Raw genomic sequence first — 23,043 nt, forward strand, 5'->3', positions numbered from 1 at the left:
AAAATGATTTTGACACTTAGTAAAAACTGCTCTATCAGAACCTGATCCAAATAATTGTTAGTCAGGGGAATATTATATTGTCACCATCTCATCATTCGGTCAGAAATTCTGCCAAAATAACTGTTTAATTCAGTGTTTCAAACAAATTCTTTGGGTAAACTTAGTAACAGTTACTTTCATCACTGCCTAGGAACCAGGCCAATTTAACATACAGCTGTAGAAATAAATTATTTATTTACAGTAGAAACCTGGTAATTGAACTCTGAAGGAAAACGAAAAACAGTTCGTGTTAGCGGGGTTTCGAGTTATCAGGGTTGATTGAATAAGACTAAAAGGGGGTTCAAATCCAAGGGAAATCGAGGTTAGCTTGAGTTAAGGGGGTTGTTCGAGTTATCCAAGTTTGAGTTACCGGGTTTCTACTGTATATACAATAATGCACAATAGCAGGTTGTAAAGTCCATTTTTGTGGTTTTAATTTGTCATCGAAGGTTTGAAAGGCTATGTATCATAAATTATTATAGACAATTTGACTTTGCATTGTTAAGTAAATTTTGTTTACTGGTAAGAAAGAACTCTCTCTGGCATAACTTTAGTACTTAGATGATTAAAATAAATTCTGATATTAAATGAATTCAGAGTTTACTTTGTTTGCCTGACTTTGAGTAATGGTTAACTTTTTATCTTTAATTCATGGCCCATTTCTAAACTTCATGTACAGAAGTGGATCCAGAGCTTTGGCTAAGTGCGGTGATATGGCTTGTCATGCCTCCAGGCCCTAGAATAAGGAAGGGGCCTGCTTTTCAACAAAATTTTACTTGTGGCCATTTGGGCCTCTATTTAGTCAAACAATAAGGTGGGACCCCTCCTCCCCTAGACTCGCCATTATTTACAGTGAGAACTTGAAAAGCATGAACACTCATTATACTTTGAAGACAGAAGTAGAGGAAATACGTAGTTGACAAATTATTCACAAAAAATAACCTGCTGGCTCCAGCTCTTTCCATTTTTCTTTATTTCTTGCAATTTGAGCTATCATTGGATGTTCTGCAGAAATTTACATATGCCAATTGCACGATGTTTGCCGACGAGTACTGAGACATTGAGACTAAAAAATTGAGTCAGAATTTCAAAATTTGTCGCTTTATTTTAATTTTGAAAATTTAGAGAATGAAACTCTAAATAAACGAGTAAAAAAAAAAAAGCAGAAGAGGAACTTGTAAAAGTGTTAAAGACCAAGTCAACACAATTTGCAGTACGTACCTTACAAGCATGGCTTCAACAGATCCAGATTTTTGGCTGAATTTGGGTACGGTAAATACCTAATCGTACCTTTTTGGTACACTTTGGCAGCAAATCAGGCTCGTTTGGTCTTGCTATGGGTATTTTGGCTCGACTGCATCTCGCCAAAATACGAGCCATGGCTCGACCAAACTCGCCTGATATGCTACCGAAGCGTACCAAAAAGGTACGATTAGGTATAAAAATTGTATAGTTTTCAACTTTCTTGAATAAGCACCCCCACCCCCACTTTTTATGAGGTGTTAAAAGTAAATAAATGCTCGGGTGAAAAATGTAATGATGACGGTATAGATCGTATAAGGTCACCTCAAGGTATCTTAAATTCACAAACATTTGGTACAAATAATTATGATGCCTTAGCAGTACATAGTGCCTCTTAACCTCTTTGAGGAGCCCAAATGGGAACCAAACCCAGCATTAGTCAATTAGGCCACCCGCCCGCAGATATAAGCTACAGTCAACTTTTGACATTGCGAACACGCTCTTGGCGTCATTTTGTTTACATTATAGCGAGTCATTTCCAGTCAAACATTTCACAACAACAACTCGATATATCATATTTTACTAAAATGTGCAATAATTTGTACCTTATTCATTGCAAAAGCAATTGCAAAAGTATGCATGCGAAATATTTCTTGGGGAGGAGGGAAGTTGTCAATCTCAATATATTTCTCTGGTTTTTTTGGGGGGGGAGGGGGGGGGTTTGGTACCCTGTAACCCTTACCCTTATAAACAGGAAATCTAAAAAGGTTGTCTGGTAAAGTACATGCGACAAGACAGAATGGTTCTGCAGTGGGTTAATTCAAGTGGTGACGTCAAATTATTTCACTAGAAGATAGATCTCAAAAATTATCAAGGAGATCTCTGAAAAGATTAGAGTGATATTTTTGAAACTTGGCATCAACAGTGACCTTCCTATAAGATGGCTCATACTATGATGTAACCATGGCAACACTTTGGTTCCAGTCTCTGTCATAAACCAAATACATCTCCATTTTTTTGCACCCTTAAATGTAGGACAGAGCGTCGAGGTTGGAACACACATGATGCCCATATTACCCTTACTCTTCTCATTAGCTTGTTGCATGGGAGTGGATTATCTTTGGTTAAGCAAAAACTCAACATGTGAGTATTAATTGAAATAGGTACAGTCAAATCCCGATAACTCAAACCTTCAAGGGAAATCGAAAAAGGTTCGAGATATCGGGAGTTCGAGTTATCGAGGGTAAAATTAGTAAGAAAATGACCTAAAGGGGAATCGAAAAAGGTTCGAGTTATCGGGAGTTCGAGTTACTGAGGGTTCGAGATATCGGGATTCAACTGTATTTGCAACAAAACTGTTGCCATGGCAATGGCAGGACAGGTGTCACATTGAGTCTTGGGTTTTAAATTAATGATGCCAAGTTTAAAGAACATGCTTATGTATTCTTCAAGAGTTTCATCTTTTTTGTGGAACAATTGTTGCAGCAAAATCACATGGTGTAAATCGCCTTAATATGATATATTTTTATGACACTGGGAAAAATGCAGATAGAAAAGTTTATTGCATGTAGACCCAAACATATCTCATAGGATAAAATATTGGTTCAATTTATTATATGTCAAACTATTAAATATTTAGGTGTCATTTTAAATATGACAACATGAAATGACAAAAACTGTACATTATAACATTTTCAAGTTTTAATTTTGTAAAAAAAAAAAAAAACAATATTATAGCACAACTAAAGTAAAGCGCGCGTTCTGATTGGTTAATTTAGCGTCTACTATTTGCCCATGGGTGCACGCTGACGTATGCTTCAACCTGAGCGCGCGCGCTGATTTGTTGCGACATGGCACAAGAAAGTGCCACTACTTCACAAGTTTTTACTTGTTTTCTTGATTTTCCTGTGAATTTGAAAAGCTAAACATAAGAAAAACCATTTCTCCACAATGCTGAAAGACATTGAGGTATAATGCAAGTTTGAAATAATTCAAAACTTTGTATTGTTTGTTTTTTTCTTTTAGGTTTTCGTCAGCGTTTACGCGAGCACTACACCCAATTGTTCAAATAAGCGCGCGCACTTTTACCTCAAAGAAACTAATAAATCACCTTAAAGTTGTGCTATAAAACAAATGGTAAACTTCACAGCGTGCACTATTGAGTTACAGATGCACTTGGGAGGTTTGCTAAGCACTCAAGAAGCTAGAGTCGCCCTCGGCTATCGCCTCGGGCGACTCTTACGCTTCTTTCGTGCTTAGCAACCTCCCGCGTGCATCTGTAACTCAATAGTGCACACTGTGACGTTTACCATTTGTTAAATAGTACGCTTTTCTACTATGTGAAGAACAAATCCCAGAAACTAAAAAGAAAAGACACCTGAATGGTCCAATTTATTGTTCAAAGTTACAAATTTCAATGATTTAAATGTCAAAAGTCAGAAGAATTAATTATTATGACTTATGATAAAAAATATCAAGCAAATGAGGGGGACATGGGGTTTTGTGGTTAATAAAACTGTAGCTTCTGGTGTTGCAGTGATCTCAAAAGATTTTAAAAGTACAGAAATGTTCTGTGAAACAAAATCATTAAAGATGTACCATAACAGAACAGATTGTTTAACTCTAAAATCTCTTTATCTGTACATTTTGTATAAAAGTGCACAAAGGCTGCTATCCAATTGCAAGCAATTGATATGTCAAATTATTTTAAGTTTGTTACATAATGCAGTTTTGTGTTTTTAGCTATTTTTTTTTGCAATGATTGATGTTCAGGTCAAGGTCCCACCATTTCCCAGAGGGGGTACTCAAGCTTGTTGATGATAGGAATTTTTTTGGGTTTGAAATTTTCGATTCTGACATTTTTTGGGTTGCAGAATTGGGTGAGTAATTTTTTGGGTGAAAAAGGTTTTTTTGGAGGGGGTACATTTGGTTCAGGGATTTTTTAGGGGTAATGAGTTTTGCCTCCATTCGATCATCCCTGTCATTTACAAGCCTGAGTACCCCCCCGGGCACCATGTCCCCCTTAGGTTGCAATGTTTGCAGGCCAAATACAAGGATTTCATAAAATTGTTAATTTTTTTCTCTGACTGTAAACTTACAATTTGTTTAATTATTAAAGTGCTTATTAAACTCAGTGCTTATTGAACTCATATGAAAGGCCTTTCAAAATGAAGAAAGATGAAGTTTCCCTTTTTCTGATTTCTTTTCTGGTTCCAGAGATTAATTAACGATTTTGTATTATGGAAATTAGGTGACTGATGACGTCATAAGTTTGACAAATACTAAATACTAAAGCAACATAACTTTAACTTGGCACAAGAAAGATATCAGGAAAATGAAAACACCATTTTCTTCACTTTGAAAGGCCTTTCATATGAGTTCAACTTGATTTCATTTCATAAGCAAAAAAACCAGCGACTGTCAACTTAAAATTTTTTCTTTAATTTTTTAAAGAAAAAATTTTAAGTTGACAGTGGCTGGTTTCTCCTTTTGATGATGCTGTCGTCTCCGTTTTGAGGGGCACTGCCTCATCATGTGCCCCTCTCCACCACAAGAGAAGCATTTCACTAAAAACAAAAATAACAATTTATTTCCACCATTTGCCTCTATGGATCGATCCCCTGCTCAATTGCAATTACTAATGTGAAAGGTATGTTTTTGTCAACACTGGTCTGGCACATTAATTTTTGACAACACTTCATGACAAGTTGAACTCCGAAGTACTATGGCTATAGTATTAATAATCAGTGGGACTAGCAGGAGGCCACAAAAGGCAATTGCCGATTTTCAAATATTAACAAATATTCCCGGAAGTGGAGTTGAATAGCAGTGGATCATATTAATATTTTACTGAGTCATGCATGAAGCTGCATGCAAGGTTAATTATATCCACCACGTTCACCAACACTGCAGTGAACAATTGTATTAGTATATACAACACAAGTTGAATAACTAGCAGACCAAAACATCACTTTTGGTAAACAAAGCGACACAAAGGCAGTTTGTTTCTCTTTACCTGCTGTTAGGTGAACAGTATTAAATAAAGCTTATTACCTCTGAATTAACTGATCAGTGCATGCATATATTAGGAATATTCACTTGTGTGGTATTATACTAAAAAGGTTTTTGATGTGACTAGTCAAATATATATGGCCATTATTAGAAATACTTTAAGGTGGTTGATCTATTCAATGGAACTGAATTGTGCAAAAAGCTCATCTGTACGTAGTATCCAGAGGTTTGGCTTTTAAAAAATAAAGGCCAGAAACTCAAATGAGCAACAAATTAGTAGTTAAGAATGACCTCTTAAAAGATGTCCTTGACAGCTGTCTACATTCATTTTTCTTTTATTTCACAGAATTGTATAAATTTCTGAATAATCAAAATAATAGATCTCTCTTATTTTTTATCTAGTGGAAAAGACTTACACTTTTGTTGTGCATTTGCTTTGCGTTTCCTTTCTGTTCAAAGTAATGAAAATGAAAATGGTCAGTTAAAGACTGGAAAACATTAGTTATAAAGATATTGCATCATTTAAACACTCACCATTATTTCCACGGCCATTATTTCCATAATGCTCTGCAGAAATTATAAAGAAAAAAAAATTATTGCGGTCACTTAAAGACTGGAAAACAGTTATAAAGATATTACATCATTAAACACTCACCATTGTTTCCACGGCCATTATTTCCATAATGCTCTGCAGTAATCATAAAGAAATAAATATTATTGCGGTTACTTGAAAACTGGAAAACATTAGTTATAAAGATATATTGCATCATTAAACACTCACCATTGTTTCCACGGCCATTATTTCCATAATGCTCTGCAGTAATCATAAAGAAATAAATCTTATTGCGGTTACTTGAAAACTGGAAAACATTAGTTATAAAGATATATTGCATCATTCAAACACTCACCATCGTTTCCACGGTCATTATTTCCATGACGCTCTGCAGAAATAATAAAGAAATATTACCGTATTTTCTCAATTAAACGCCCCCGGCGTTTATTTCAAACTTGGCTTGGTGTACCCGGCCTTTATTTGAGGCCGGCGTTTATTAACGGACTGCAATTTTCTATCAATTATTCAGATTGACTTTTTGTTACCGATCTCCGTGACCAAAGGGCTGTTTGTCAAGGCGGAATGATTTCCCCCTTCATTCTGCCCCGAAAAACTGTCCCTGCATGTGTATCCAAAGGTTATTTATTAACCAAAAATACATTATTATGGAACATGTTTATGTTGCAATCAAGATTTGTGACAGAGAGATCATCAAGGGTATATGAACGTAAACTATAAAGGAGCATGCAAGTAGAGGTTATCGGCACAGAGTTTTAAGTTCACACACAGCAATGCCGCCAACTTCTTTTTTGTTTTTAAACGACCTCCCCCAACTTATAAACAAACGCAGGAGGGATCCTCGATATTTCAACGACTGTGAGCACTAACACAAGTTAGAAAGGAAATGCGTCAGTCGTGAAGACAGTAACACGTAGCTAGGTTTTATTTTGTTGTTAACAGCCTGACTTTTCCTTTGAGCGTTTATTGAAATTTCCAAAGCAGCATACCCTACTAGAATATCATAGCAGTGCCATTCAAAAGAATAGATTCGTTAGCTTGACCTCAAATAAACGCCAGAACCTCGAACAAACGCCCCCGGCGTTTAATTTAAACAGTTAGCAATTTTGACCCGGTGTTTATACGAGCTAGGCCGGCGTTTAATCGGGGTCCGGCGTTTAATACGGTATATTGTTGCGGTCACTTAAAAACTGGAAAACATTAGTTATAAAGATTTTGCATCATTCAAACACTCACCATTGTTTCCACGGTCATTGTTTCCACGGTCATTGTTTCCACGATCATTGTTTCCATAACGATCTGCAGTAATCATAAAGAAATAAATATTATTGCGGTCACTTAAAAACTGGAAAACATTACCGGTAGTTATAAAGATATTGCATCATTTAAACACTCACCATTGTTTCCACGATCATTGTTTCCATAACGATCTGCAGTAATCATAAAGAAAGAAATATTATTGCGGTCACTTAAAAACTGGAAAACATTACCGGTAGTTATAAAGATATTGCATCATTTAAACACTCACCATTGTTTCCACGCCCATAATTTCCATAATGCTCTGCAGAAATTATAAAGAAAAAAAATTATTGCGGTCACTTAAAGACTGGAAAACATTAGTTATAAAGATATTACATCATTCAAACACTCACCATTGTTTCCACGGCCATTATTTCCATAACGATCTGCAGTAATCATAAAAAAATAAATATTATTGCGGTTACTTAAAAACTGGAAAACATTAGTTATAAAGATATTGCATCATTCAAACACTCACCATTGTTTCCACGGCCATTATTTCCATAATGCTCTGCAGTAATCATAAAGAAATAAATATTATTGCGGTCACTTAAAGACTGGAAAACATTAGTTATAAAGATATATTGCGTCATTCAAACACTCACCATTGTTTCCACGGTCATTGTTTCCATAACGATCTGCAGTAATCATAAAGAAATGGTGGTCACTTAAAAACTGGAAAACATCCAGGGGGTGTCCTTTTCAAAGCTGTTATTAGGGATTAGGGCCATTGTTTTTGTTTCGGAGGAGAGGATCAAAACTCCTGAAAAAGGTTGTTTGCAAATGCAAAACTTATTGTTTGTGCACATGAAAAGGAGTTTAAAAATGTTTAATGACAAAAGATAGTTATAAGCCACTTATATGATTATGACACATCATCAACAGGATTTTTTTATGCCCAGAATGCTGGAATTTGCATTTTCAATCTTCCAGATTTCAAACTCTCTGCATTCTCTGGGAGAGTCCCACCTCGGAAAAGGGGCCTTGACACATGGGGCCTTTGTTATCAGACATGACTTTTAATTAATAAAAATATTTTAGTTGTTTGGTATCAACGTTTTTGCAGTTTTCAGGTATCCCAGGGCAAAAATATCGGGTATATTGGTATCCCACTACCCCCCTTGGCTGGACCTGACCATTGTTACCATGCTGCCCATAATTTCCATTATCATCTGCAGGAATCATAAAGAAATTGCGGTCACTTAAAAACTGGAAAAAAAAGTTAAAGAGAAAAGTAGGGGGGGGGGGAGTCATGACCCCATTTCACGCACAAATGTTAACCAAATTCATGTGCCACAAAAAGTTGAAAGCGCAGAATTATATTCTAAAATCAGGTAATAAATTCAAGCTACCTTCATATGTCATGTCATCTGTTTTTTTTTTTTTTGCCCTATTGTCTTATATCACGATCAATTTTATGCCCTATTGTCCCACACCATGGTATAATTTTTACCCTTTTTACATGTCATGCATAAACCTTTTCTTACTATGTTACAACAATATCCCTTTCCCAGAAAGAAACTTACTTTGGGATTGTCTGGCGGAAAGCCACCTGTCATGTGCAAGTTGCCTGTAGCTGTTCATCTTTCTTTGTTAGCAAAGATAATCAGGTTAGAAATAAATTACACGTTATATAACAAATCCCAGAATGACTTGATAGTTTGCTTTAAAGAAAGAATATAAAATGTACAGCACATGTTAAAAAACAAACGGTTAACAGTTACATGTTTCTAAAAAAAAAACAATACAAGGTATTTAACAACTATACTAAGTTAAACTTCCCTGACAATAGACCTTTCGACGGTTTCTGATGCCATCTTGGTTGGGGGGCAAACACGGCAAATTTTACAGTAAATGTATGGAAAAATTGTGAGTTTGATACTCGAAAATTTGACGGTTAACATTCTGAAACTTTTGTAAATTACAAACTAAATATGGAAGCTATAGAGAAACTGTGGAAGGGTCTATTACTCCTGTTAAGAGCTTGGAAAACGTATGGACCTGGACCTCTTTTCCTCTTTTTTTAAAATTGGCTTTACATTTAAAAATTTTCCTTTCCGACCATACAGATACTATTATACATCCTTGACATCTAATATCTTCACAAACACATTCGATAAATTTTAGCATAAAATTTTATGTACTAATTTAACCATTGATACGATTAAGCCGACAATCCCAAACCTTTTTCAATGATAAGTATCTTGACTGTACTGCGTGGAAACAGTTTTGTCAAATTTTTTGTGTTGTAATTTTTTTGCGACGTTGCGGTGTTAGTATAATTTTCTTGCTTTGTTTGTATAATTTCTTGCTTTGTTTGCATAATTTTCTTGCTTTGTTTGTGTAATTTCCTTGGCGTTTTGCTTTCTTCGTGCAACTTTTCTTGCGGTGTTTGTCTTTTTCTGCGTCCTCTCTAAAGGAGGGATCGGTGTGAAAAGAAAATTTAAATAGGCTTTTAAAATAATTGTACTAGTTTTGGCCAAATCGATTGGAGACAGTTTTTTCTTAAAATTAGTCGTGTTTCTTACAACGCTAAAATACAAACTAAAATTAAATAATAAAAAAAAGAAAACCGTGGTCTACTCACATCTCAAGATCCCGCAGCAACCCGTCCGGCAAGTGGCAGATACGGCAGCTCCATCGCCGATAAACGCGGGTGGCAAGGTAATTCCCGCCAAAATTGCAATTACTCAACTATAAAAAACTCGAGTTTTATTTTAGATATAAAGAAATACAACGAAAGCAAATAATTTAGATAATTCAGATAATACATAAATTTAAGTGCAAGCGAAACGTAACAAGGAATCTTTCAAAAACGGTTTACTGAATAAAAGAAAAGGATTTCTTTATGAGCTAAATCGCCGGAGTGAAAAAGATTATAAAAGCGCTCTCCTTTGAAATCAGCTTATGGTTTCTTTGCAAGAACACGCGTATGTGTGATTGTCGATGGAAAATTGAAAGAGTTTAGAAAATTTCAGATACTCACCGATTGCAGGATGAGAAAATAAAATTCGTTACATACATTTAATAAAAACTTCATCACGGAGGTTTCTTGTCTAATGATAATCAGCGCAATCGGCTAAGCGACCGAGATGCTGGCCTCCATTCCTGTGCAGTTCAACCTACAAGTCAATAAAAGTACATCAAATGTTTTCAGAATTCGCTCTACTCTCAGGCACGTACATAGTGGCAACATTTGAATGGCGAAAATCGAATTTCAATCTGGGAGTGTAAAATTTCCATCTGCTGTCGTTGATCATATACATCACGGCAGCACGAAATAGAACAACTCATCCGCTTCGAGCTTTTGACCTTGCAGTTGATGAGGATTTCGTGGAGATCGCTGACCAGTACTTTCTTTTTCGGGCCGCACGATAGCCTTCGGATTGCCTTCGCATTGCTTCGGAATAACTTCGGAATACTCCCATACTATTCGTCTCAACCAAAATGGCATCACGTGAACAGTGTTAAACCGAAGAGCCAAAAAACATTACCACGCGACCAGAACTTTTGAAACGCAGACTAAAACCAACGGTCAGTGAAGCGGGCAGAAAAAAAGCGCTTGTCCACGGACGTCTAACACGAATAGTAACTGGCAATAATTAATTACGCAACTTCAGAAAAAAAATTAATCAAGGGAAAAGTTTATTATTTACAGTTTAAATTCTAGTCAAAATTAAATTAGTGGGGAGCTCCGCTTTTAGGCCTGCCTAAATCTATATATTATATACATGTACCTTGATATTTTGACACTGATGTTGAATCCCCCTCTTTTGTTGACTATTCAGGAACATGAGGAGTGGGGTGAACCAGGATAATACTAAATACCTAGTATTTTTGCCTTTGATTTATTGTCCAAGTTTTTTCTTTCTTTGCTCTTTCTGTGCAGGATTTTATTCATTTGGTAACACCTCCACCACCCCCCCCCCCCTCCCATGAATGTTATTATAGCATGACATAGTTAATTGCATTTAGAATTTACTTCACACTTGTCGAACTTAAAAAAAAGGTCTTTGACACAACAATAGTTTGTATTATGTGTTATATTGTTTTATTATTTTTAGTAATAATATCTGTCTAATTAAAGGTCAGGGAGATAATTCTTATTTATAATTTTCATCTTAACTATACAGGTCAGAGCTGTGCTCTATGAAAAGTCACATTTTGTTTTGGTTTTAAAATATTAATCGACAATTCCATTACCATGTAACAAACTTCAATATTTGTTGTTTCTTTTTCCTTTTCTCCAAAAGGTCAATAATAATTAGAGACCATATAATGTCATCCTAAAATTAATGTCTCAGTCTCCTCCACAGAGGTGTCATTAGGCATTCGTTTGTCAGTTATAGAAGCAGCAGATTCTCACCCCCCCCCCCCCCCAAACGAAACTGCATTGAGCCCTATTCCCAAGCATTTCTGTCACATACAACCAGATTGGAAACTCCAATCAAAGTGAAATTTATTTTTGTTTTCATAAACTACTTTTTTATTCATCTGAAGATCTTTTGTATCACAAAGCAACTGACGTGCAATTGGGTTGAAAAATTATACCACAAAAAACAACCTGTCCTGGAAGGAATGCCATGATTGTACATATCAACTATTTGTAGCAAAACTTCCAAAATTAGTTTCCCAGCAGATAAAAATAAGTCTCCAAAATTACCACAAAAACCCTCCTTATTCACCCCCCCCCCCCTGAAAAAAAATGTGACAACTCTTCTCTCTCCAAAGTCAACATGAAACTCCTGGTGAAGGGGTATGGTGTGGCGGGAGGCTGAAATAAGAAGAATACCAGTTGTATTAGAAAGCTGCACATTATCTAAAGGGGGGGGGGGGAGGTGCACCGCCTACATCCTTTCCCTAGATCTGCGAGCCTGATCATGAACTCTTTCAAAAAGATTCCTACATGTTAAGTGGCTTAAGTTTGTCAATCACTTCTTTGAAGAGCCTTGCAGAACAAGCTCTAAATATGTTCTTTTCTGTCTCTTCCCTGCTTGTTTCAAAGCACTCCACAGTTGGTATAACTGATTCCTCTTTCCATTCATTCTGCTCAGAATCAAATACTTCAACAGACAATACCCTTAGCTGTGACCACTGGCGAGCCCGGCAGACAAAACTGATGCCTCCCAAAACATACAGACTTCCCTCATGGCACACCATACTTGCCGATGACCGGGCTACTTTGAGACTGGGCATCAGCTGCCATTCATTGGTTAGAGGGTTATAAACTTCACATGCGCTGATCAGTGTGGTATAACCCTGACATCCACCTGCTATGTAGACCTTGCCATTCATGGTAGCACCAAAGGCATTGTATCTAGCTTCGTTGATAGATGCAACTTCTTCCCACTCATTGGCACTCAGATCAAACCTTAATGTTGTTGACAAGGGTTCACCTCCCCAAAAGTCTGAAGTACCACCTATTAGGTACATGTGTTGTTCATCAGTCACAACACAACTTTTGTGATGAAAGGTGGGAAGCTTTGTCAGAATACTGCAGTCATTTTCCAGGTCACATCTATATATGTCTTGGCTCCCCCCATACTTATCGCATATTGCATACAAGCCATCCTTCAAAACTGCAGTACTGATAAATCCGGTTGCCACTTGAAATGCACTCCAGGAGTTGTAGGCAGGTGTGTAGCATTGCATGAACTGTGATACATTTTCAGAGATTTCCTGATCAAGCTCATCTGGTGCCCAACAGGGAATGTAAATTTTACCCCTACATTGTCTTGGGGTGTGCTTATAGTCATGCGGAAAAGGCATGTTTGGCAACTGATACCACACATTCTGTTTTGGAAAGTAATACAAAGACCTCCTTCCTCCACAAACAAAGATTCCATCTGTGTGTGTCTTCAGGCATTTCCTTGGTTGCTGAATACCCTCTCCATCAATAACACCAGCCATATGTTTCATAGCATCTAAAACAAACTTCAAGCACAATTCAGTGTTTTTAGCAACAAGTTCCTCCTTCACAAACTTGTTTAAGAGAAAGTCATGTGATATTGACACTAGACGGACTTGATGCAGTAAGCTTGGAAAATCAACTTCTCTTTCGCTTTTGTTATGAGACACCCACTTAACGATTCCCTTGAAAACCTCTTCCTCAGCATTGACAGTGACGTCATCACTGGACACCCATTCCATGACTTGCTTTGTGTTGAGGTTTAGAAAATCTTCTGTTTGCATCACAACACTGAAATTTGAGTTAACCACTTCACAGGCTTTTTCTTTCATGTCCACACACTGATACTTGCCTGCAAAATAGTAATTGCAAATGCAGTTCTCGATTGTCATATTTTCTTTCAAGAAATTACACGCCATTGTTTTTAGGCCTGGCAGGAGAAAATAATCCGCTGTTGCGATCAAATTGTGGGCGTTTTCTTCGGTTACCAAAACATTTCCAGTGTAGATGTACTGTAACACGGCTTCCGTAACAGACGCAGTTGCTTCTTCGAGCTCTATTTTGATCAGTTGTTCTTTGCTTTCTCTCATGTCACTCGCCAGAAGTGTGAGAAAGAACGGGCTTGCTGCAGCTAGCACAACTTTATGAGCGTTGAACTCTTTGTCTTTCACTATCACTTTCACATCACAGAATCTTTCGTTTCTTCTCAAGATATCTAAACGCTCTACAAGTTCTTGCGAGGGTTCTGCTGACAAAATGGGTTGTGAGAGGGTCTCCATATTGGAATTTTGAAGAATTTCCGTAGCCTCGAATCAGTGCGGGCTGTCACGCAAATCACGCAACACAGTCCCTGGGAACGAGGTTGAGTCACGTGATTGTAATAAAGTCGCGGTTTTTCGTCACGGCTCACAAGCCAAGTCGAGGCTCAGTAACTAACATGGCTTCTCCGTCTCAGCCCATGAATGCAGATCCTTCACAACATCGTCAAGAACTAATCGAGCGTCTAGATATCCTGAGAACAAACCAAAGCTTCTGCGATGTGACAGTCGCTGTAAAAGACGGAGAGTTTAACGCTCACAAAGTTGTTTTAGCTGCAGCAAGTCCTTTCTTCCTTTCACTGTTAGCGAGTGACATGAGAGAAAGCAAAGAACAACTGATTAAAATAGAGCTTGAAGAAGCAACTGCGTCTGTTATGGAAGACGTGTTACAGTACGTTTACACTGGAAATGTTTCAATTACTGAAGAAAGAGCCCACAATGTAATTGCAACAGCAGATTATCTTCTTCTACCAGGCCTGAAAACAATGGCGTGTAAGTTCTTGAAAGAAAATATGACAATTGAGAACTGTATTTTCAATTATTATTTTGCTGACAAGTATCAGTGTGTGGACATGAAAGAAAACGCCCGTGAGGTGATCAATTCGAATTTCAGTGCTGTCATACAAACAGATGATTTTCTGAGCCTTGACATGAAGCAAGTCATGGAATGGGTGTCCAGTGATGACGTCACTGTCAACGCTGAGGAAGAGGTTTTCAAGGGAATTGTTAAGTGGGTGTCTCATAACAGAAGTGAAAGAGAGGCAGACTTTGCAGCATTATTGCACCAAGTTCGTCTCATTTCAATATCACATGAATATTTATTTAATGATTTAGTTGAGGAAGAACTTATAAAAACCAACAATGAGTGTTTAAATTTTGTGCTGGCTGCCATGAAGCAGATTTTCCACCCCGCTGATGAATGTGTTACCAAATCACCTAGAAAGTGCCTAGAGACACGAACAGATGTCATTTTTGTTTGTGGCGGAAGAAAGTCTTTGTGTTATGTTCCCAACAGGAACATGTGGTGCCAATTGGCAGACATGTTGTTTGAACATCAAAATCATGCTGCCACACAATACAAAGATAAAATCTTCGTCTTTGGTGGGCAGCCAGTTGGGCCTGGCCAATCGCGTATAACAGAATATTACATGTCTTTGACCAATTCATGGGGATCTCTTCAAATGGCCGACTTTGTTTATGAAGACAGATATTCTAGTTTGTCAGTGCTGAATGGTTGCATGTATGCATCAGGATGTGAAACAGGAATGGTTTATGCATACTTTCCTGAAAAGAATGACTGGGATATACTTGACGGTTTATCCTCAAGCCGATGGGGTGCTTGTGGTTTCACTGACGGAAAATACCTTTACATAATAGGTGGAACTCCTATGAATACCTATAAGATTAGTGGAACAGTTACAACAGAACGATTTGACCCCAGTGGAAACAGCTGGGAAGAGGTTGCAGCTATGAATGAGGCACGGCATGATGCTTTTGGAGCTGCCATGAATGGAAAGTTGTACATTGCTGGTGGACAGCAAAAGAAAGGGCAGATTTGTACAGTGCTGTGTTCATGTGAGGTGTACAATCCACTCACGAACGAGTGGCAGCTTATACCCAGCCTCAATGTACCCCGCCATGCTGCAAGTATGGTGTGCTTTAAGGGAGAACTGTATGTTCTTGGAGGTTTTTCAAACGGACAGTCAATAGAATACCCTGTGGAAGTTTTCAGTTCTGAGACAAACGAGTGGAAGAAGAAATCTACCATACCTGTCAGTGGGTTAGTTGATGCTAAAGCAGGAAAGAGTGCAAATTACTGCAAAGCATGTTTTGCAACAATCCATATTAAAAACATAGATTTTAAAAAGAAATTGAAGTAGCTACACCATTAATACAATCAAAAAGATGTTAATTTGCAAAAGAAAAAATACTGTGCTGCAATTTTGACCATACAATCTGTACAACTAAATGGTTAAAAGCTCTTGTTTTTGTGTCTCACCGTTTGGGTCAGTTTTTGTTTTTATGTTTCATCACTGGATTGCAACGTAACGTTGCAAGAAATTGCTAGCTGACAAACTAATTACAGACTATAATGTTCAATGACACTTAACAACTACTTCTTCCATTTCAAATGCATTTTGTGATGATTCTCTGATATCCCTACCCTCCCCCCCCCAATTCAATGTTTTCCAATATACTGTGGTGTTCATAATCTTAGAGATATATACTACGATTTCCAGTTGAGTGCGACGCGAATGTCACTTAGGGCTTTATTCCACGCACTCCTTCACATTTATGTAGCATTTGACATTAGCATCACTGTCAACTCTTTTATCACCCATTGTACAAACAAGTTTCAAATTAAATACGGCTAACAAACGATGTCTCAGGTTTTTTCTGGGTCACCCTCTCTGAGCTTTGATTTCTTTTGCAAGGCTAAGAAAGTGCTCAGGGCATGCAGAAAGGATGTCTGCCTTTTGCCCTTTCGCAAAACCTGGAATTGATTACCATTTGACACCTTTAATCCTTTAAGCGAATGGTCTTTTTTCGTAAATTAAAAAAATATAAACCTGATACCCATATATGATACACCATTTGAAAGTTCCTGATCAGAAAATTACATAGAACACTTGAACAAATGAGAAGGAAGTTTTAGTTTTGAAAGAAATGGGTTGAAACGTTAAAAAGAAAAAGATTTAAAAAATTGTTTCTCTCCGTATATAGGAGGTACCGTATTTTCTCGATTAAACGCCGGACCCCGATTAAACGCCGGCCTCGTATAAACGCCGGGTCAAAATTGCTAGTTTTTAAATAAACGCTGGGGGCATTTGTACGAGGTCCCGGCGTTTATTTGAAGTCAAGCTAACAAGTAAATATATTTTGTTTGTCACAGATCTCGATTGCAACATAAACTATCCAATCCGTAATAGTGCACCTTTGGGAAATAATCACCTTTAGATACCCAGGGACACTTCTTCGTGGCAGAACGAAGAGAAAAATCGTCCCGCCTTGACAAACTGCCCCTTGGTCTCAAAGATCGGTAACAATAAATCAGTCTGAAAAATTGGCAGAAAATTGCAGTCCGTTAATAAACGTCGGGCCCCGATTAAACGCCGGCTTCAAATAAACGCCGGGTTCACGAAGGCAAGTATGAAATAAACGCCGGGGGCGTTTATTTGAGAAAATACGGTATACCCCTAAACTATAGCTTATTGTGCAGCTCTCAGTTTACTGGTTACCGGTAATTACAGTAATGTTGCATGTCACTTATGTGTCAGACAAAAAAATTGCAAAAGTTATAGGGGTGGTCAGTCATATCACGAATAGGGGGAGGTACAATTTTATTCTTTCAATATGTAGAACTTTTGAAGACAAGTGTGGTGTCAAAAATTCAAATAAATTGGACAAATATTGACCAAGTTATGGCACTATGTGCCAATTGGCACTCTTAGGGGTTATTTAACTAAAAGAGCATTGAAAGTATTTAAAAATATTATTATCAAAAGATTAATGTTAGAACAACCTTCAGTGAATGGGAATTGAACAACTACATATTATAGACAGGCCCTGAGTTTTGTGTATTGCAAGACAGTGCTTTTTTTTTTTTTAGTTTTGTCAATATTCCCCCCATGCCTGCTTTTGTAGGTCAGAAATTATATTACTGGTAGAAGGCAACATGTATATCTCTCAAGGTTCACAGGCTGCATTTATGTCAATACAATCACTGCATTCATAGCCTATAGTGGCTGTCGACTACAGGCTGGTTTTCTATAGCAAAAACTGACTCATTTAATTGTCCATCAAGCACAAGGCACTTAACCTACTATTATAGACAGTCTGTCCAGTCTGTTCAGAACGCCGCTGCTCGACTTATCACCTGTTCCCGAAAATACGACCACATCACTCCGATGTTGAAAGAACTACACTGGCTTCCTGTTTCTGAACGCATTAAATTTAAGATTCTGCTACTTACCTTCAAAGCTCTCCATCAACAATCTCCTATCTACATCCAAGATTTGTTAACGCACTACCAACCTTCAAGAACCCTCCGATCATCACACTCTTCACGCCTTAACCCTGTCAAATTCCACCTTAAGTCGTATGGGTCTCGAGCTTTTGCTGTTTCGTCGCCTGAACTCTGGAACAATCTACCTCTTTTTATCCGCTCATGTGACAATTTAAGTTCTTTTAAATCAAAACTCAAAACTTATCTTTTTAAAAAAACTTATTACTCTTAGCGATTTTTACTTTTTATTACTTTTACTGTACATTTTTAATTTTTAAGATTTATTCAGCTAATTTTAACGAATTTTTATAGATTTGTAAAGCGCCTAGAGCAGACCTGGATAGGCGCTATAAAAATGTTTTATTATTATTATTATTATTATTATTATTATTATTGTCCTTGGTGTTTATAAATACACTTGATACATGACTCAATAAATACTTAATGCAATTACAAGCTTGTTTCGTTTAATGTTCTCACTTTTTGTTTTATCTTGCTTCTCTCCCTTGGAATCTTTGATCTTTACAATTAAATTGCAAACAATTTTACTATCAGGCTATGCCGAATTATTCAGCATTTAGCACTTGATATCTTTGATTATAAAATTAATGAGATTATAAAATAAAATTAATGTTGAAGGGTTGCTCTCATCCAGTATGCATATTTACACACCAAACAGCTAGAAGTGGTCACTTGTGGTGTACACAAAAATGAGATCTTGTGAAGGTTCATGATTTTGAAGAAGCAGCATTTCTTATCCATGTGGCAATCTGTTTCCAAAAAGGTCATCCAATTTTGCCATCCAATTGTGTTGTTCAAGGAAAAAAATTATCCATACCCATCACACAAGGTTTTTTATGTGGGCGGGGAAAGGGGTTGACCCCACCCCACACCTCTGGGAATTACATTAGAGCTTCATATTCCCCTTAAAATATCTGGCTTTTGAAACCACCCCCCACCCTTTTTTGAAATTTCCAATGAACTTCTTTGAGATGATAGCCTGCGAGCAGGCTCTCTATTCGGGGGCAACATGAATTTTACTTTCTCGAGCATCGAAGGCGGGATCCCAGGAGTGCCGAAGGCGAGAGTCGGTGAGCGAGCGAGCCCGCCATCAAAATTGAGATCTGATGGCAAATTTGATGGCAGGCTCGCTTCACTCGCGGGATCGCGCCTTCGGCGAAATTCATGTTGCCCCATGTTGCCCCCGAATAGAGAGCCTGCTCGAAGGCTATTGAGATGGGGATATGGATATTTCCATGAACCACACAAAGTCAGATAGAACTTACAAAAACTCTCACTCTAGGGTTTCATAGTATTGAATTAATGATAGAGTTCCGCAGATGATAACAATAGCAAACAGCCACAAAGCAAATCGGTTTAGAGGGGCTCTTAGATTGATTAATTGATTGATTGATTGATTGATTGATTGATTGATTGATTGAATGAATGGTTGGCAATCTGTTTTACAGCTGTTTGCCTGAACCATTGACAAATACATTATACATGTATAGCTGTAAAGATATAAATCAAAGCTTATGGTATTACATACATCACACAAGACTTTTGTACTCTCTTTTCTTTTTTACCCTTTGTCCACAGCTATTATACCGGTACATGTAACTGAAAAAAGTTTAAATGACATATTTGTGGCTCCTGACATATTAATTCAGTGTCTTAAGGTTGCCAATCACTCCTTTGCAGAGTCTTGCATAACAAGCTCTAAATATATTCTTTTCTTCCTCTTCTTCAGTTGTTTCAAAGCACTTGGCTGGAATAACTGATTCCTCTTTCCATTCATTCTTCTCACAATCAAATATTTCAACTGATAATACCCTTATCTGTACCCATTTGTGACCACGGCGGGAGACACAATAATCAAAGCCTCCCAAAACATACAATCTTCCTTTATGGCACACCATGCTTGCAGACGTTCGAGGTACCTTGAGGCTCGGCATCAGGTGCCATTCATTGGTGAGTGGATTGTAAACTTCACATGAACTGAGTACTTTTGTCTTCCATTGGCCACCTGCTATGTACACCTTTCCATTCATGGCAGCACCAAAGGCAGCATGCCTTGCATCATTAATAGGTGCAACTTGTTCCCATTCATTGGCACTGGGATCAAACCTTTCTGTTGTTGAGGGGTAATTATCATATGATGTATAACCACCAATCATGTACAAGTACTGTTCATCAGAAACAATACACGTGTTACGCCGATTGGTGGGTGAGGCCTTCAGTTTATCACAGTAATTCTTATCAGGATCATACCTATATAGTCCCCTTTGACCGAACTTGTCACATGTTGCATACAGGTAGCCCTTTAAAACTGCAGCACAAGTAAACGTGGCAGCTAACTGAACTGCACCCCAGGAGTTGGTTGCAGGTATGTAGTACTCCATTAAATTTGATCCTCCCAGCTTATCTGATTCACTACAGGCAATGTAAACTCTAACCCTGCATTGAGCTAGAGCGTGATTACAATCATGATTAAAAGCCGTGTCTGACAGTTGATACCATGTATTCTGTTGTGGAAAGTAGCACAAAGACCTCTTTCCTCCACAAACGAAGATCCCATCTTGGTATGTCTCCAGGCATTTCCGTGGTTGTTGAATAACCTCTCCATCATTGGCACTTGCTATTAATCTCATAGCTTCCGACACCAAATTAAAGCACAATTCAGTGTTTTTAGCAACAAGTTCCTCCTTCACTAATTCATTTAGTAGAAAGTCATGTGATATTGACACTAGACGGACTTGATGCAGTAAGCTTGGAAAATCGACCTCTCTTTCGCTTCTGTTATGAGACACCCACTTAACAATTCCCTTGAAAACTTCTTCCTCAGCATTGACAGTGACGTCATCACTGGACACCCATTCCATGACTTGCTTGGTGTCAAGGCTCAGAAAATCTTCTGTTTCCATGACAGCACTGAAATTAGAATTGACCACCTCACGGGCTTCTTCCCGTAATTCCACACACTGATACCTGTCGGCAAAATAATAATTGAAAATACAGTTTTCAGTCGTCAACTTTGCCATCAAATTTCTGCCCACTGCTGTTTTCAGGCCTTGCAGGAGAAGATAATCTGCTGTTGCGATCAAATTGTGGGCGCTTTCTTCGGTGACCGAAACATTTCCAGTGTAAATGTACTGTAACACGGCTTCCATAACAGATTCAGTTGCTTCTTCGAGCTCTATTTTGATCAGTTGTTCTTTGCTTTCTTTCATGTCACTCGCTAAAAGTGTGAGGAAGAACGGACTTGCTGCAGCTAGCACTACTTTGTGAGCGTTAAACTCTTTGTCTTTCACTATCACTTTCACATCACAGAAACTTTCGTTCCTTCTCAGGATATTTAAGCGCTCTACAAGTTCTTCGCGACAAGGTGAGGGCTCGACTGACAAAATGGGTTGTGATAGCACCTCCATGTTGGAATTTTGCAGATGCGCGTCGACTTCCGTATGAGCCTCGACTTCACTTTGATTGACAAACTGTCACGCAAAACTTTCCATCACGCAAACTCACACAAACTCACGCTAAAACAGTCGTTCCCAGGGTCCTTTCCCTGTTTTGTCTGTTTTGGTGTGCATTGTGGATTTTTTTGCAAGCGGAGATAATAAAGCAGATTGCTGATAAGCTGAGAATTTTGATGCGAATTTCGGCCTCTTTATGTGATGAAGGTTTGATCGTGGATACTAAAACGAATTGAATCGAAGTTGTGATCACTTTGGTCGGTTTTTATCGGTACATTGGCAAATTAAATTGTCGCAAAGCAAGCAATAAAACGAAACTTCTTCATAATTTTCATGACGAGCCAAAAGATCGTCTGCGTAAGAGGCTACTTCCAGCGTCCGTACTAAAAATAAATAAGGCTCAATCATTATTTCGCCAACAAGTAGTTTTATGTTTTCTTTTTTTTTTTCTTTTATAAGAGCTTGATCACAATTCGAAACGGTTTCGAAGCAGATTGCTACCACTCCCTGCTCGCCGCTTGACATTTTCACGCGATCATTAGTTAGAAAGCCCCGCACCATCATCGATCTCGTGTGTAGAAAGGTCACTCTAATTCTTTTCTGAATGAGTAGTGAGCGCTTTCCATTAGTACGGAGAAACCAGTTGTTCCGGTGAAAAATCAAATGAAACGGTCCTTCCCACTGGAAAAGTTTCGGAAAAAATGGAATACGATTTTCGTTTTTCCCACTATTTTAATAGTACCATGATCCTCGATGAAATATGCGGTTGTTCCTGGTGAGAAATGAAATGTATAAAAACGGTCCTTTACACCAGAAGGTTTTCAAATGGTACACACTCGTACCATACATTTGTTGTTGTTGAAAAATTGTTTTTTATTTATTTATTTTTTTTTATTATTTTTTTTTATTATTTATTTAATTATAAATTGACACTTGACATTTGACGTTACTTAATTACATTACAAAATAATAAATACGTTACAAAAACTTTTACAAATGCTACGTTACGTAAAAATTGTACTGTTATGTTTGCCGGAAAATTCTCACCAGTTTCTCCACACAAATGGAGAGCGCTCTAAGTGACTGCTTCCGTTAACAGTTGATGTATATGACGGTATTGTAGAAAATAATTTTCGTTTCACTTAAAATAAAACTTATATGATTTTAGTGACATTGGTTTGATTGCGACCACGGACTTACGTACTACTCACTGTTCCGACTATTTTTTCTCTCAAAGCTGAGCAAAACGAGCAAACGAGAATTGAAAACATGAGATACAAGTGGCACGGCTTTTTGGGAGAAGACTGAAAGACTGCATAGAGTAAATTTCGAAATGCGAGCACTGCGTGAACAAAAACAACAAGTTGATATATCAAGGTCAAAGACACTTTCCGGTCAATTCAACATAATTCAAGCACTTCGGGAACCAGGAAACTGGCTAATGGACCACAGTTTTGTAGAGTAAAAAACGCTAATGGGAAAAAAAACAAATAGGTATAATTGGAAAACCTCCATTTGATTCTTTTCATGTTTTTTTTTTTAAAAAAATCTTTTTTTATTTTTTTATTTTTTTTTTTGTAGAACCCGATTTCTACTCAACTCGACAGTCATGTAGTGTTAAACCAAATAACCTTTTTGTCTCTAGGACATGAGGGTACACTGTTTTTCTTATCGAT

At 37.6% G+C, this 23,043-nt stretch overlaps 5 protein-coding genes across 8 annotated transcripts in view; 1 reads left to right on the top strand and 4 right to left on the bottom strand.

Moving 5' to 3' along the window:
- Positions 1 to 2,314: 2,314 nt before the first annotated feature.
- The window catches only part of LOC144636323 (kelch-like protein 25), a 164,626-nt gene continuing 143,897 nt past the window's right edge, over positions 2,315 to 23,043 (bottom strand). Inside the window, exon 2 of the mRNA XM_078495506.1 lies at positions 2,315 to 2,619. The gene's annotated coding sequence lies outside the window, so the exon portion shown is untranslated. The remainder of the gene's footprint in view (positions 2,620 to 23,043) is intronic.
- Positions 3,643 to 10,475, bottom strand: LOC144636522 (uncharacterized). 4 transcript variants are annotated; one of them, XM_078495748.1, is made up of 14 exons: positions 9,750 to 10,475; positions 8,689 to 8,750; positions 7,768 to 7,800; positions 7,641 to 7,673; positions 7,516 to 7,548; positions 7,392 to 7,424; positions 7,261 to 7,293; positions 7,100 to 7,162; positions 6,201 to 6,233; positions 6,074 to 6,106; positions 5,948 to 5,980; positions 5,827 to 5,859; positions 5,709 to 5,741; positions 3,643 to 4,847 (listed from the first exon to the last, which is right to left on the bottom strand). In XM_078495748.1, exons 2-14 carry the CDS (start codon positions 8,744 to 8,746, stop codon positions 4,729 to 4,731), a joined length of 570 nt encoding a protein of 189 aa, XP_078351874.1. In that variant the 5' UTR covers positions 8,747 to 8,750; positions 9,750 to 10,475; the 3' UTR covers positions 3,643 to 4,728. The 4 variants fall into 4 exon arrangements, with proteins under 4 accessions (XP_078351874.1, XP_078351875.1, XP_078351876.1 ...); XM_078495749.1 differs by lacking the exons at positions 7,261 to 7,293; positions 9,750 to 10,475 and having other exon boundaries at positions 8,689 to 9,743; XM_078495750.1 differs by lacking the exons at positions 5,948 to 5,980; positions 9,750 to 10,475 and having other exon boundaries at positions 8,689 to 9,743.
- LOC144636288 (kelch-like protein 28) lies at positions 11,215 to 13,999 on the bottom strand. Its single transcript, XM_078495460.1, has one exon. The coding sequence runs from the start codon at positions 13,847 to 13,849 to the stop codon at positions 12,065 to 12,067; it is 1,785 nt and encodes a 594-aa protein (XP_078351586.1). The 5' UTR covers positions 13,850 to 13,999; the 3' UTR covers positions 11,215 to 12,064.
- LOC144636291 (kelch-like protein 3) lies at positions 13,890 to 16,612 on the top strand. Its single transcript, XM_078495463.1, has one exon. It carries the CDS (start codon positions 14,008 to 14,010, stop codon positions 15,766 to 15,768), a length of 1,761 nt encoding a protein of 586 aa, XP_078351589.1. The 5' UTR covers positions 13,890 to 14,007; the 3' UTR covers positions 15,769 to 16,612.
- On the bottom strand, positions 19,192 to 21,377 carry LOC144636290 (kelch-like protein 3). Its single transcript, XM_078495462.1, has one exon. It carries the CDS (start codon positions 21,320 to 21,322, stop codon positions 19,556 to 19,558), a length of 1,767 nt encoding a protein of 588 aa, XP_078351588.1. The 5' UTR covers positions 21,323 to 21,377; the 3' UTR covers positions 19,192 to 19,555.

Source organism: Oculina patagonica, chromosome 13 (assembly GCF_052425735.1).
Source record: "Oculina patagonica isolate OP01 chromosome 13, crgOcupat, whole genome shotgun sequence".
Lineage (NCBI taxonomy): Eukaryota > Metazoa > Cnidaria > Anthozoa > Scleractinia > Oculinidae > Oculina > Oculina patagonica.